This window comes from Miscanthus floridulus, chromosome 19 (assembly GCF_019320115.1).
Source record: "Miscanthus floridulus cultivar M001 chromosome 19, ASM1932011v1, whole genome shotgun sequence".
Taxonomy (NCBI): Eukaryota; Viridiplantae; Streptophyta; class Magnoliopsida; order Poales; family Poaceae; genus Miscanthus; species Miscanthus floridulus.
Genome location: NC_089598.1, coordinates 102725403 through 102741246, shown reverse-complemented (window position 1 = coordinate 102741246; position 15844 = coordinate 102725403). Strand labels below are relative to the sequence as shown.

The window sequence follows — 15844 nt, the reverse complement described above, 5'->3', positions numbered from 1 at the left end:
ATCTAAAAACACACACTTTATTATTATATATTATTTTGAACGAACCTAAAAGCGCACTTCATAACCGGAGGAATTATCTTTCAAAAATGAAATTCCAAACGGATAAGTCACAGAGAAACCCTAGCTCGGTAGCTCCGCTGATTCGTTTCTTCGGACGTCAGAGAGGAGACAGCGGCGCCGCTGAAGTTTCCGACCGGCGGCGGCAGGCGTTTAACCCGTGTGCGGCCGGCGTGTTCCTTGCCGATGCGGCAGGTCCAGCACGAATCACGGCGCGGTCCCAACGGCTCCGATCCATCCGCGCCTGCGCGTGAGCCTCGCCCCGGGTCACGGGCGCACCTACGGCGAGTCCACGACGACGACGCGTGCGTGCTGCGCCCAGTCAGCGCCGCCACGTGGAGGCGGAGCCCCCCCGTTAACCCGGAGGAAGGGATCACCGTTTCCCTCCCTGCGAACCCGACCCGCTAACGCCGCTAAATAAATTCGCCTGGGATCTGCCCAAATCCTCCCTCCGTCTGCTCGCCGTCTTCTCCGGCTTCCCATTTCCGCGAGGAGACGAGGAGGGGATCAGGGGAGGCAGGCACGCCGCCGCCGGTCGCTTCGACTTCGGCTTCGGCTTCCACGAGGTACGGAGGGGCATGGATGGCGATGAGCCGATGATGGGTGGAGGGTGCCTTTGATTTGATGTGGGGGGTGGCCAGGTGGGGCGGGGGCAGGCAGTACAGGAGTTCTAGAGGTTGGGATGGAATCCTCTGATCATTTCCTTGTTCGGCATGTTTGAATTTGGGGATTTTGGAATCAAAAGGCCGTACAGACCTGGGTTGGGTACTGCTGCTATTTGGTGCGGTTTGGTTGCACCTTTGGATTGGCGTACTCGGTTGCGATTTATTTGTTTTTTTTCCCTTTTCATTCAAATCATCAGTCCGGTGCACCTGTTTGATTTGTGGATGGATGTCCGGAGGTTTTCTCTCCGGAAATCGGAACTAATACCCATGTCTCAGAGTTCGGAGGTAGAGTTGCGAGTTCAGAGGTGGAGTTGCGGAATGAATTTTCGTGGTCGCCGTCCTCTGTTCAGAGGCCGCCCGCATTCATTCTGCGATGGAAGAATTTTGGTAGTGCCATACAGTATATCGCAACGTCCTTCCATTTGACGCACTCGTGGGTGTTCATTCGCAGTTTTTTTTAATTACTGTTTTGGGAACTTGAAGGCATCGGATGCTAGATAGGTGAATGATGTTTCCACGCGGCTATCATGATCAATGGCCCCCAAGTGTTTTATTCGGTATATGTGGTCCCAAGAAATGGCTCTCGCTCTGCTTATACTGTATCACAATCTACCTGTGATATGTATGGACCTCTCGATCCTTGTCGCGGTAATTTCACAGGAGTACTATAGCATACGGGTAACCTTCCCTTGTCCGTTTTGCTGTGGACACAACTTTACCGTGTTCTCTTAACTTTTTGCTCTTAAAGGCGAATGAAGATCAGATATGGGAAGATACTGAGCTTACTATATATTTGTTTGTTTCTCTTGGAGCTTGGCAGCATTGCCTTCTCTAAGTTTGCTTTTTCTGAACTGTGCTGTGCTGCTTCTTCATTTTTTTGGGTATGTCTTGCACGTGTCTATCCATGTCCTCTTGTTCCAATTCTTTGTCTCTAACCATTACAAATTCGGGTTGCAGAATTCTATCAGAAGTCTTCTGGACTGTTCATTTTGCTGGATTTTGGTATGGACGAATCTTCCTGTAGATCCACTACCCCAGTTGGGTTTCTTAGAAGAGGTTCTGGCATTTCATTGAGAAATCAAAGCAATGAGGATAGGCCAAGCCAGTACAACAAGCAGCCAGGGAAGAGTTCAAATCTCAATCCTGTAAAATCACGGTTCACTGAAAATAAAGAGAAGCCAAGGTATTTTCAAGGGCCATTTCATTCATCAGGCTCCAGGGCATCATCTGTAAGCTCTTCAAAAGCTCCTGTTAGAAAATATTGCGATGAGAGACAAAAACGGCCCTTTTTGGCAGAGACAGACATTGCTGAAAGCAGTAACAGAAGAACTGAGGTTAGACGCCTACAAAGTGGCAAGAAAGCTTCTGTATTTGGCGATGGGCATCCATACATGCAGAAGGGTACATCAGAAGCTTCATCATCCTCAACAACTACTGAAGGAAGCTTGCCAGAAGAGCATGATCTTGGAGTTTTAGATGTTTCTGGTTCTTCAGGGAGTTCTGCACGTGCAGTTAATTCGAGAGATACTGCATTGAATGCTATGGCACATAAGCAAAAGGATAAAGAAGAATTGAATTCAGGTAGACATCAAGGTGCTTCCACTTTTGTTCGTCAGCATACTTTACAAACTACTGGTGTCAGGTCATCAACTGCCCCTGGCACTACCATTACTGGAGCACAGAGACGTGGCCTAAAAAATCTTGGTTGCACTTCAATATCTGATGTTCTGCCTTCAGGATGTTCTTCATCTGATTCTGTCTGTGATAGGAGGGTCGAAGTTACAAAGAAGAGAACTTCTGATGCAGAAAGTTCTTCAAGATCAAGGGGAATAAGTGAACAATCTAATTTAAGTCAGCCGCGTGCTAGTTATCCTGGCAGTACTGGTCCTAGAGCTAGAGCTGTTGAACAATTAGCTTCTCAACAAACAGCAAGGACCAATAGCAGAAGTATTCAGGATCCTACAGATTCGATAAGGACTAGACGACCTTTTACTCTGCGTGCCAGGGAGAGGATGATACCAGGTGAAAGAGAGGACAGCATATTTGCTCTGCATGAGACTGTTGCAAGCGTTCATCCAGAATGCGGTCATTTTCACATGGATGGTACTCCCCCAGAGAGATTAGGAAGACCCTTTTATGCAGAATTACCTCATGCAATTTATTCATCTAATCATCAAGGCTCAACTAGTCAGACAGAAAGGAGAAGATCTACGTCTCGTACTGAGGAAAGCCCCCAACGGATGTTCCATGGTATGTTTGGGGAGAGAGACGGCTACAGGCGCGTAAACATGGAAGGTATTGCACAGGTTGGTTTCTGTAACTTATTTAATACATGTTCTGAGTTGTTAAATTTTCATTTACGATGTGAACACACTAGTGATGTGGTGGTAGGGTGTCCAGTTGTGAAACAGGGTTCAAATACTGGGTCTCACAACAAAAGGACCCTAACTGAGTTATGCCGGTTTCAGCTTGTTCCAGGGTGGTCCGTCCTTCAGACCCTTTTCTTTTTCTCAATCCTGTGTTGAGCTTCTCTTCTTAATGCAATGCCTCGGGGGAGGTCTTTCCCCTAGTGGTCATTTTTTTTAAAGAAAACATTTGCGATGAAATTAATCAAAGCTATGTACAATATAAAGGATACTGATTTTTGTCCGACAAAGGAGTAAATTATGATGTTTGCCATGTTTACTGTATGTAGGCGTTGCTAGCATTGGATAGGATTGAAGATGATGATGAATTGACTTATGAGGTTTGTCCTTTTATCTTGATGTCCATTTTGTTTTCTCCTTTACCAACTTTTGCACTGAGATATATTCTGAATAAAAAAATGGTAGCAACTGCTGGTGCTAGAAACTAATCTGCTCTTAAGTGGCCTTGATTTGCACGATCAGCACGAAGATATGAGATTGGATATCGACAATATGTCATATGAGGTATTACTTTCAACATGTTTGCTCCATTATTATTGTTCGAATTAAATATCCTTGGGGCTTGGGAAAAGCTTGTGTTTAGTTCTTTGATATGTAATTTGTCTCTCTTTTGATAATCTTTTTCAGGAACTACTTGCTTTGGAAGATCATATTGGCTCAGTGAGTACTGCCCTTAACGAAGAGCAATTTGCCAAGTGTGTAAACCAAAGCGTACACGAAGCAAGAAATTCTGGTAGAGATGTGAACAACATTGCAGCAGATGATGTGAAATGTAGCATATGTCAGGTATTTTTTTTTACTCCAGTATTTCAATGTTCAATTGCCGTTCTAAATTTTGATTTAGAATTGGCAATGTAATTTTAACTTGATGGTATGCTTCATATGTTCAACTCATTTCTTTGGGGAAAGAAAGGGACTGCATTAGTGCCTTGCCTGACAAACGGAGAAGGCATAGGCTAACTGGAAGGGGGGCTATGTAGTGATGAATTGGAATTACTAAGGGTGCACACAAGCCAAGGAAACAAAAGTATACTGATGTTGTGGAAAGTTGCACATAGAACTCATAGCTTCAGGTCTTCAACACCCTCAACCAAACACACACATCTTTAAACCTGTAGTATCTGTTCCAACAATGTATCTCCATGTTTGCCTTTTGAAATGCCATATTCCCAGCAATTACTTGTTTAAATAAACATCTGTCTCCTGGACACTGGATGATTATTGTCCTGCAGCCTGCATTCTGACTGACACTGACTTGATGTTCCAGGAGGAATACGTGGAAGGTGAAGAGATTGGTACAATGCAATGTGAACATCAGTACCATGTGTGCTGTATTCACGAATGGCTTAGACAGAAGAACTGGTGTCCAATATGCAAAGCTTCAGCTATACCTTCAGTGATGAACAAGGGAGACGCATGAATCTTGGCTCAAACTTGTAAATAGCGTTGATTCATGATTAGAATGATGTTGAAGCAGTTCACCCCAATTTGTGGATATGATAGGCCCTCTCTCTCCCTGGAACCCCTGTAACGTTTTGTTACTGCATCTTTTATCTTCTTAGCACACCCTTGTGAAATATGAGCGCTGCTTGACAGCAGTATGGTCAGGAACTCGAAAATAATCGGGGTTCACCTTCTTAAGAAATTTCTCCAGATTCTAATTAAGAAATGGTTCTCCTTGATTGAAATGTTGAGTTACATAATTTATCCAAGTATGTTGGCATAAATTCCTGCTTTAATGGAGAAATATGTTCTCATGGATTGTACAGGTGCTGTAACCTCCGATGAATAGAAGAATTGCAAAAGGATTGATATCATTTAGTCCTCTCAAACTAATCTATAGGTGCTGGTGCTGAGAAATGTTCTGTGCAGCACTTTTCTTGTTTTCCACTTTGCTTGTCCTATACTGCTGGTGACAGACTAGCTCCTTCTCTTGTCTTCCTACTTTATTATTATTATTATTATGGACCTGGAGATGTTTCCATTGATCCTTTCTGTTTGACCTGGATATGTCATATCTGATGATCATGCATTGCACAAACTACTAGGTTATTGATACTTGAAGATGAAAGTGCAGCACATAAAAAGTGATCTGCCGCTTGCTTTATCATTGCACAACTCGTGATCGTGATGTACTCTGTTTCCATAACTCGATTACTGTCACTACAGCTCTAGAAGAATAATACACGATCACGTGTCACTTGTCATGGTCCTTCCTGCTCAACAGCACAAGCTCACTGGTGGGCTACAAATGAATTGAAAGGACTAAGGGAAAAGGAAAAATATGCCTCCAGGTGAAGCTCCTCTTCCTCTTTATGCAAGTTGGGCTGATTCATTGCATCCTTTAGGCCTCTAACCCACTTTATGGCCCAAGACTGCATTATACATTCTAGTTCTAGTTGAAGCACAGTATAATTTTTTCCACCAATTTTGTTGGCTGTGATATATAAATTTCTGCTCGTGCATTTGAAATTTTGATGTGCAGCATGGTGAATAATATGCTTTCTCCAAATGATAAAGACCCAAAGGCTCGTGTAATTTGAGATGATTTTTTCTTCAGTTTGTTTCGGATAGTTTAACAAATAAAAAGCTGCCAGTTATCTGTCGAATGCTTTATATAGGTCGGTCAGGACTATTAGCCGCGAAATGAATTCCTGTTTTCTGTTCATTAGAGAATTTTAATCTACATACATTTTTTTGTCAGCCTGTGTTTTTCCTTTATTTTCTTTTCATTTCCCCTTCAACTTTTGGGTTGGCCAACTTAAATAAACAAGACATGCTGCCCTATAAAAAGATACTCCCTCCGTTTCCAAAAGAAATACAATTCTGAAACAGTGTCACATTTTAGTATATTAAGTTTGATCAATTATAGATTAAAAAATATAAATATTTATAATATGAAATAAATATCATTATATTAATTACGAAATATATTTTCATAATAAATTAATTTTGAACCATAAATATGAATATTATTTACTAAAAACTTGATCAAACATGAATAACTTTAACTGGCACGTAACCCATAGTTGTATTATTTTGGAGACAGAGGTAGTACATATCTCGCCAATTAATTTGGTGATATATTTTCCTCACTATAAATTGTATGACATTTAATTTTATTTTTCTCGCTAATCAAGTGGTGACAGCAACCTATGTAAGGTTGGATAACTAGCCGGCTCGGCTTGGCTCGCCCTGGCTCGTTAAGATAACGAACTAGCTCGGCTCGGCTCGTTATCTTAACGAGCCAGAAAGCTAACTCGGCTCGGCTCGTTTACGAGCTCGAGCTGGTTTGTTAAGCTCGCGAGTCAGGTATAAAAAATACACAAAATATAATATTTGCATTTATCTAAAGCTTGAGAATAGTAATAATACAAAATTAACACATTCAACCGTCTTAAATTGAACAAAAAAATAATATATGCTAACATAGTAATATACTATAGTATTGTGTAATACATCTATGGTCCATACTCCATACCATACAGAATGCGTCCATAAGTATCCATACATCCATTAAAAACAAAATGATAAAGTCATAATAATCCCAAGTTTATAAGGTCAACCAATTGTAAAGTACAAGACATGAAGTAATACAAAAACTAATATAAGTTATGTCTCTTTTTTCCCTGGAAGTATGGCTTGTTTGGCTCATGAGCGGCGAGCTGGCTTGAGTTGGCTCGTTATAGCTAACGAGCTAAAATCTTTGGTCACTTAAAAAAAAGCTAAAATCTTGGCTTGGCTCATTATCGTAACGAGCCGAGCCGAGCCGATCGAGCTAACGAGCTTCGAGTTTTTTTTTTTTTTTGTTCATTCCTAAAACTGAATTCGTTCAGTTAATTTTGTAGACATACCTTCTAAAAAAAATGGAAACAAACGAATTCCTCGTGTTGTCACACTGATCGTGGGCCTCTGGGAACTCGGATTCATTTTTCTTGGCCCAATAAGAAAACGTCCGAGTGACTTGACCCGAGTCCGCGCCGGTTTCCATCGAATCCCGGACGCCACACCCACTCGGTGAAGTCTTTTCTCTGTCGGACTCTCTGTCGGTGAAGCCTTTATATATGTTTATTTATGATACGAAAAGAACACAGCAACGGAGTGGTCGCAGGAGAGCACCGTCATTATAGCTAGTATATAGGCAAAGAAAATAGAGCTTCGTTCCGGCTCAAACGACTTGCTACGAGTGGAGTGGCGGCTCCTCCTCCGTCATCGTACGTGATGTGGACCACCCGGATCAACGCATCAGCCGAATCGGCGGCGGCAAGCCAGCCTCAGCACGTGGCCGTGGACATCATCATCGCGGATGTGGAGGAGGAGAAGGAATACGACGCAGAGGCCCGGAAGAGGACCATAGGAAAGGTGAGTTAGTTCCTTCCTTCTCAAGTTCTGACGAGAAATGAATGATACGAATACTGAATACACGATCCGCCCTGTTCGCTTGAACTTATCAGCCCGGCTTATCAGCCATGATATAGTGTTTTTCTCTAAAAAAAAATCAGCTTCAGCCGATTTATCATTCGTGTTTTCTGAGGTTGCGTGGAGCATGTTTGCTGTTGCGTTCGTGGTTGCCTACGTGCTCGCCGTGCTCTTTTATCTCATCTCAATGCTCTCGTGCAAGGCTTCCTAAGTCGTAACCGCCGCCGCGCGCTCGATCAGCGCGGCGCTCTCAAGTGGTTGGTTTGAGGCTGATCCAGCATCGCTGGAGACGATGGCATGCCATGCATGGGTTCCGGCGGCCGCGATGAAACTGTATCTTCTCCTCGATCTGGCTCATATGACTTGGAGAATACAGACACCCAGATGACGACGTGGCTTTACGAAATCGCAGAAAAATCTGCCAGTGAGTCCCTATTTAAGTATAGTAGATATGAGATCGTGAATCTTGAGAATTGTCCCTATCAATGTTCATGATAATGTTCCAAATATGCTCCTATATTCCCCGATCATGTCATAATAAGAAAATGAATAGACACACTTCTTAGGACAGTGGACAGTTAGCAAGGATATTCTTCTTAGGACATGGAACAGTTCGAGGAACCAACAACAATTACATGACAATTTATGGCAGATATCATATGTTTGCAGCCATTCAGGTTAGTCTTATCTAGACATGCTATCATTAAAAAAAAAGGCGCAATAGATGCCAACTATCTAAGATCTTGTTTTTAGGATCTTCTGTACAGAGTACTCCTGCATTAGTTTCGTACTTATCCACTGTCATAAGTGATGATTCATAAAGTTCTCCAGTGTCCTTTTCAGATCTACCTGTAGATTTTTAGTACACAAAGCACGGCTCATACCCAATTAGCCACATTTTCATGACATTTTCCTATGACGGCTCCATGTAACCAAGGCATGGACATCGATGTCAATGTAAAGCAAAACTAATCTTTAGTCAAGTGCTTTGGTTGCAATATTTGCCCCCGCGAGAGCTGAGGAAAGTTAATAGAAGTATTTTTCTTTTAGAAAACTGGAGGGGCCAAAGCCCCTACAGATAAGATATATTAATAGAAGTATTTTAGTTCAGCACGTGAGCAGGTACAGTCGAGCTGAAGCAGAGAGACAGGTACTTGCTTGTAGCTTTATGCAAAAAAAGAGCAGGCCATTATCAGATCGATCGGCCTGCCCCTGCATGGCTGCATGCCACCTGTTGTAGCAACATCGTCTGGATTGATTCTTTGGGATGCTTTAGGGGTCCACGAGTACAAATGGAAATGAGAAGTCGCCCTTTTTCTTGCACCAAATCATGTTGCCATTAGGTGCTGGACGCCTGGATGGATGTGCACAGGACTACAGGAACACAATTTGAGCATGGAAAAATAGGAGCTCGGTTTGGTAGCTTCAACTTTTCAGAGCTATGATGCCTGCTGTTGGCACTTTATCTTTGTCAAGTCGCCAGAAGGCCAGTAGTGTTTTTATATATAAAAAAAAAATATGTCGTGATCTTTTTTTCACAACCTCGGCAAAAACCTGTGTAGAAATTTGCTAGAATTTGTGCTTGTACTCCTCTTCCCGGTTTAACTGATAAACCAAAGCTTGAGGTCAAAATGATCATGATGTATTGATGTATGCTCTGGCAGCTTGATATTGGTTCTATAATCTAAGTAATCGGATACTTGGATCTGTCTGGAGTCTGGACGGTATGAATTTTGTGGATTCTATTAATGCCTGAATTAAATTGATTCTGCATTTCTGTGTTGGATTGAAAACTTGTTCAAATTTCCCCTTAAATCAGTTGGGATGGTAAGCAGTTTAATTTTGAGTTTCGATAGCTGATTTTAACTTCAGAAAGTGACTGTCCATTTTCACCAAATAAGGCATAGAATGCATTCCAAAGGAATGCCACTGGCTTCAATAATGTAAACCTAGAAAATCAGCAGTGTGTGGCAGTCAGGAGGAATTGTAGTCCAGAGACACATATTCGGCACCATTACTTTTCTTGTGTGCTTGACTTTGTGACCCTCATTTTCATTGTCTGAGCTAGATAGGGGGGCCGAGCTAAGACTAAGAGCATGTCTGATATTAACACACAATTCTCTTCTACATTCTGTTTCTTAGAGCATGCAGATTTAGCAAAAAGAAGTTTTTCATGCAGTCTGAGATATAACAGATTGTATAAGTTTTAATGCTCTTTATTATGACTAATGAGATGGTCAAGTATTTATGATGATGTGAAATTGATGTTTGAGGCCACCTGAAATGTCTAGCTAGATTCATAGAAGTTCTGCCCATCACTCCAGCGGAACATGTTTCGTTGTTGGTATTAAACAGAAATAGTATGTGGCATCATATAACCATAATCAATAGCCACGCCGAAATGCTTATCACACTCATGTTGGTGTGTACTTGTACAAGGGTCTGTTGGACCGTTCAGAATGTTCATGTTTCTATATTGCTAATCTTGGAAATATATATTCCCATGGAGAAATTTCACTTTTTTTCTGTTTATTAATGACCAGCAAGGTTTGGCCGTAGCAGTTATTGCGTACCAATAGTGTGCCTCTTTGAGATGCAGGACGCCCTGGAAACAGCCTATGGCATATTTCATGTACTCCTATGGCATATTTCATTGCAGGAACATGAAAAGGACTAGCATCAGAGTATGGGCGAGAAATGACCACGAAAAGAAAGGTGACATACACTTGACTGTGAGGTCCCCACTGTGCCATGCGATCGATGCACATTTACTGGTTACTGGTTAGGCGTAAATTTCAGTAATAACACGTGTCAGCGAGATTAATGATGGTCAATACATAAGATTGATGCAGTTCATACTTTCAGAGAGATAAGGTGAAGGTTACCCATGCTGCAAATTGCAGGTTTCTGGTATGCGTCCCTTGATGGTTAAGTTCCAGAGCATCTTTTGTTTGTTTGGAGGAAGAATAACTTCAGTTGGTTGGGGAACAGCAAATTCGGCGGCTGTTTCTGACCAAGAAAGGGACCTTGCGATTGTGCCATCCCAACACATCAAGTTAGCCCTCGTTTAGTTCCAAAATTTTTTCCCAAAAAATGCTACAGTATCCATCACATCGAATCTTGCCATACGTACATGGAGCATTAAATATAGACGAAAAAAACTAATTGCACAGTTTGGTTGGAAATTACGAGACGAACGTTTTGAGCCTAATTAGTCCATAATTGAACACTAATTACCAAATAAAAACGAAAGTACTACAGTAGCCCAAAATCCAAAGTTCAGACAACTGAACACGCGCTTATGCATTCCGAGTTCGAGCCAACGGCGTGAAAGTTCAGTACTTGACGTGGAAAAGCAGAGTTTATAGCCGCATGTTTCTGCAATTCCGTGTCACCAAATCTCATGTCTAGGTCACTGCTAGCATGTTGAGTTGTAATCCAAATTTAGTTACGTACAATATAAAGATTAACTTCTGATGGAGCGAAACGAGGCCCGTCGCCAGGAGGCTTGGGCCGAAGCGAAGCGGATCGTCACCTATTAAGGTTTTTCTATCTCTATATATACTTCCTGTAAGCCGTCGTCTTGGGATAAGAAAAGTTGTAAATCCCCGACGTTTGTAACCTCACCCGATATAGTGAAGATTTCCTAGCTGGTGTCCGTGGTTTTTCTCTTCTTCTTTAGTAGGGTTTTCTACGTTAAAATCTCGTGTCCTCTCAGTTCTTCATCGTTTATAATGCCTATTGTTTCTAACATAGCCGCCTAGGCTGCCTTGTTCTTCCGTTTCTTTCTCATGATAGAAAGCTGTCAAGGCGACAAACACTAAAAACAGAGGCCGTCCTCTCAATCAGAGCAGGCATCATCAGCACCATAGATCATCACACTGTTCATCCTCAGCAGCTACCCTAATTTCTGCTTGCTCCATCCACTGAAAGCATCACATGGTCTCTGAGCTGCAGAGCATACACACACGCACACGCGCACACAGCTCATGCCGGCTGCATTTATGAGGACTTGGACCATACTACATGTTCTGGCTGTCATCAGCCGTGAAATTTTCGTATTTTGATCTCTTTTGAAAACAATTTCTAGAAAAATACCAACGCCAAAACAATTTCTGAAAATAGACCATTTTTAGGCGTCTTAGCACATGACGCCGAGATATGAGGCTCGGCGTCGTGTCACGCCACGCCGAGGTTCTGCCACGTCACGGACGACCGGGGTCGTCGTCGCCACGTTGGCGCGTGGGTCCGAGACGTCGGCGTCGTGTCAGCCGACGCCAAGTGCCCAACATCGGCGCGGTCGGACAGAGCGCCGAGCTCTGGCCCCATCCGGAGCGCGGCCCAGGCGGCCCAACAGAGGACGGTGGCCCAGAAGCTCGGCGTTGTGTCACTTAACGCCGAGCCTCCAGACCTCGGCGTGATCCGACTCAACGCCGAGGTCTGGACCCTTTAGGCCGCGCCGAGGCCCCTTCTTCTTCTTCCCTCCCTTCCTCCATTCCCCCACGGCTCCCAAATCCCCCACGGCCCCCACGAAACTCTAACCTCCAAAATCGACCCCCGGTGCCCGGATCTCGTCTCCCGAAGCTTCCTCGAGGTAATGGTCCCTGCCCTCCTCCATTCTATCCGCGTAGATGTGCTTACATTGTCCCTAATCATTTGGAATCATGGTTGTTTGGTGATTTGGTATATTTGTGTATGCATTTGCAAAATGTATGGCTTAGGATGATTGAGTGCATTGTTGTTTAACTGTTATATGTGATGAACATGTTAGGTTAGTTTGGTTTCTAGTTATTTTGGTCATTAGGGTTATTTGTTTATTATAGGTGTCATTAGGGTTAGTTATTTGTTGGTCATTAGGGTTACTATGTATTTTATTAATTTGTTGGTCATTACATTTCAATTTGTTATGACCAAGACGTTTTCTTCGTAACGTTAGGATGCCAAGACGTGGTAAAGCTCGTATTCCAAGGTAATCCCAATGTTTATTCATTATCTGTGCAACAAATAGAAAACCCTAGGTTTAGGTTTGGTTCTCCGTTAATATGACTAAATTCTTTCAATTGTAGCTATGGTCGCCAGAGGGCAAATCCCTACGACCTAAAGCCTCTCCCTGAAGGTGTTCCTCGACCAATGTGCTTTTGTGGTGATCCTTGCAAGGTAGACATCTCTGAAGATGAGGAAACATATAGGCAGAGGTACTGGATGTGTCCCAATTATGCATGGGAACCTACAAAGCAACAACGCCGTGCATCGTTTGTGAGGAATTTTTATTTTGTTAATTAATTTTCTTGTGATATTAAGTATTGCTTATTTATTTGTTTTGTAACAATTTGTTTTTCTTGCAGACCGTTCCACCACTGTGTGACTTTGAGCAGTGGATTGACACTGAAATCAAGGAGTCGGACAAGCAGCGTCTAGAAGGCCTGAAGGAGTGGGATGCGGAGGTTAAGGAGAGGTTTGAGCAGAGACGCAGACTGGAGGCTATAGAAAAGGAGCATAAGGAAGAGGAGGAAAGGAGGCGTGTTGCTGCGTACCGGGCGGAGAGGGAGAAGAAGATTGAGCGTGTGCGCCGAGCGAAGGCAGCGATGGAGGAGAATCCCGATGCCGAGAGGAAGGGAAAGTGGCCTCGTTGCACTCAGTAGGTATTTGGTTCATTCACGAGCGATGTCATGTAGCCCTGGACTTTTTTTATTATGTTGTAATGCACTCTGCTTTTATTTCAGATGAACTTATTCCCTGGAATTTTTTTATTATGTTGTAATGCACTATGATTTTATTTCAGATGGTCTTATGCCATGTACTTCGTTAACTATCCGAAGACTGTAGTGGTACTGTTTGTATAACTGAAAAGACTACTTGTGTTGTTGCAGTCACTGAAAGGGCTACAAGTACTGTTGCAGTCACTGAAAGGGGTACTAGTCTATTTGAAAACTCACTGAAATGCCTAGATTCGTTTACTGTTGTATCTGTAGACGCAATGAATTAATATCAGAGTGATGTACTGCATTAAGATGTAGTGACAAAACACAGGTGTAGCCTTTTCAGATGAAATGACCAGTCATGGTTGTAGGCTTTTCAGATGAAGCATCTAGCCTTTTCAGATTCAATAAATGAGTAGGCACACATGTTTTTTGTCACGTAGCATTCATGGTGAACCTGCCTTCATATCTATATATAGTGCTTCATGTCTTGCTCCACATCCACACAACTTGTTTTCTGGTTTAGTTTTAGCAAATGTCGAGCGGAGGTTCCTCGAGTGGAAAGGGTTTAGGTGGAGGGAGAGGAAAGGGGGTGAGGAAGGGACCTCCGATTGTGTGGGAGGGTTCTCTGGGTCCTGATTCTTTTGAAGAAGCAATAGAGGAATTTCCTTTGGAGAGGAAGAGTGACTTCACCCGTGAGAGACCTCTTAGATCATACGATAAGCGCATTGAAGATTGGCCAAAATGCCGCCACGGTTTGGATTGCGTTGTGCAGATGTACAACGACTGTGACGGTGGAGGCCGTCGTTTCTTCAGATGCCCGCGAGGATTTGTATTGCCTTTGAACTCTCTCCTTTTTAAGATTTGCATGTAGTTTCTAGTAGTACTTATTGGTAGATGGGTTTTCAGGATTCAAGCTGTCCAGATAACTGTGGCTTCACTAGATGGGTCGACCCTCCTCCTATCTATCCCCATCAACAGTACATCACATATCTACAGGGACGCATCTTTGACCTAGAGTATGGCCCTGGAAGTGGTAACAGGGACAAGTCGGACGACGACAACAGCAATGATGCAGAGGAGGCACTATGCAATAATCCGTACTGCGAGTGCACGAACCATAAGAAGGATGGACCTCCTTGTCCACCGCCACCGCCACCGCCACCACCACCGCCTCCGTCAACTGGATCATACTATGGGGAAGACGCAACTCAGTTCAATATGTGGGAGCATTATTAGGACCAACATTTGTTAGTCAATCCGAATGTGGAATGCTTGTATGAGTTGTTCTTTTCAATCTCGTAAGGCATGCTAGGTTTAGTTTGCAACATGCCATTGTTAGTTTTTATTTGAGTGTGTTCCCTTTGTAATGTCTGTATCACTTGTTTCTTTCAATCCCCTAAGACATGCTAGGTTTAGTTTGCGACATGCCATTGTTACTTTTGATGTGAGTGTAATCGTTGTGCCTCCGCTATTTCATAAATTGCAGTTTACCTACCTCTAAGTTTCATGTACTATGGTTGATTCCCAAACTGAATAAAAAGATTTGAGTCTCCCTAAAAATAGGGGATTGAAATCGAACCAACAATCGGTTTTTCCTGCAGGAACAAATATACAAACATAAATATAACTTGTCTACTCTTATTAGTATAACTCGTGTTAGTCGAAGAGGAATCGTTGAGAAAGATTTTTCATTTGAATCATGCAAATAGGATCGCAACATATACCAAATGGTCTGGGTCGGCGTTTACATGTTGAGCTGAGGCTCCCCTAGGGTTTGGGGTGTGTGAGGTGGGCGGAGCCTCGGCGTTGAGTCGGCCCACGCCGACCCTAGGGTTTGGCGGCCGTGTGTGAGGTGGGCTGAGGCTCGGCGTTGAGTCGGCCCACGCCGACCCTAGGGCACGCCGACCCTAGGGTTTGGCGGCCGTGTGGTGGGCTGAGGCTCGGCGTTTAGTCGTCCCACGCCGACCCTAGGGTTTGGCTCGGCTTTCTGCGAGTTGGGCTGAGGCTCGGCGTCGAGGCGGCCCACGCCAACCCTAGGGTTTGGAAACGGCCGTGGCCCGGTTTGGGCCGAACCTCGGCGCTTAGTCATAACGCGCCGAGCTTGGGCACCTCGGCGCTTCGATGCAAGGGTTTGCAGGAAGCACCAGGGGTCGGCGTGAAATGACTAAACGCCGAGCTTGGGCACCTCGGCGCTTCGGTGAATTGCTTTCCAGTACGTACCAGGGGTCGGCGTCAAATGACTAAACGCCGAGCCCCTGGGTTCACCAATATATCATCTCTTCTTTGCGTGCTTCGTCCCCTTCGCTAGCTCCCCGACTCTCCTAACATGTCACCGTGGATCTTCTTTGCGTGCTTCGTCCCCTTTGCGTCCCCTTCGCTAGCTCCCCGACTCTCCTAACATGTCACCGTGGATCTTCTTTGCGTGCTTCGTCCCCTTTGCGTCCCCTTCGCTAGCTCCCCTAGATGGGGACGATGACACCCCTTCTTCCTTGTGAGTTGCGACGGAGGCCCTTAATAGCTGGAAACATGAAACATGGCGACGTTCCACACATTCACATAACACATGACCACACCG

The 15844-nt window shown here is 43.8% G+C and overlaps 1 protein-coding gene across 2 annotated transcripts; it reads left to right on the top strand.

Moving 5' to 3' along the window:
- The first annotated feature begins 502 nt into the window (after positions 1-502).
- On the top strand, positions 503-4965 carry LOC136527047 (uncharacterized). Of its 2 annotated transcripts, none has more exons than XM_066519657.1 (6): positions 503-623; positions 1680-3028; positions 3418-3468; positions 3611-3652; positions 3776-3934; positions 4416-4965. In XM_066519657.1, the coding sequence occupies exons 2-6, from the start codon at positions 1727-1729 to the stop codon at positions 4566-4568; spliced, it is 1707 nt and encodes a 568-aa protein (XP_066375754.1). In that variant the 5' UTR covers positions 503-623; positions 1680-1726; the 3' UTR covers positions 4569-4965. The 2 variants fall into 2 exon arrangements, with proteins under 2 accessions (XP_066375754.1, XP_066375753.1); XM_066519656.1 differs by having other exon boundaries at positions 3554-3652.
- Positions 4966-15844: the final 10879 nt, after the last annotated feature.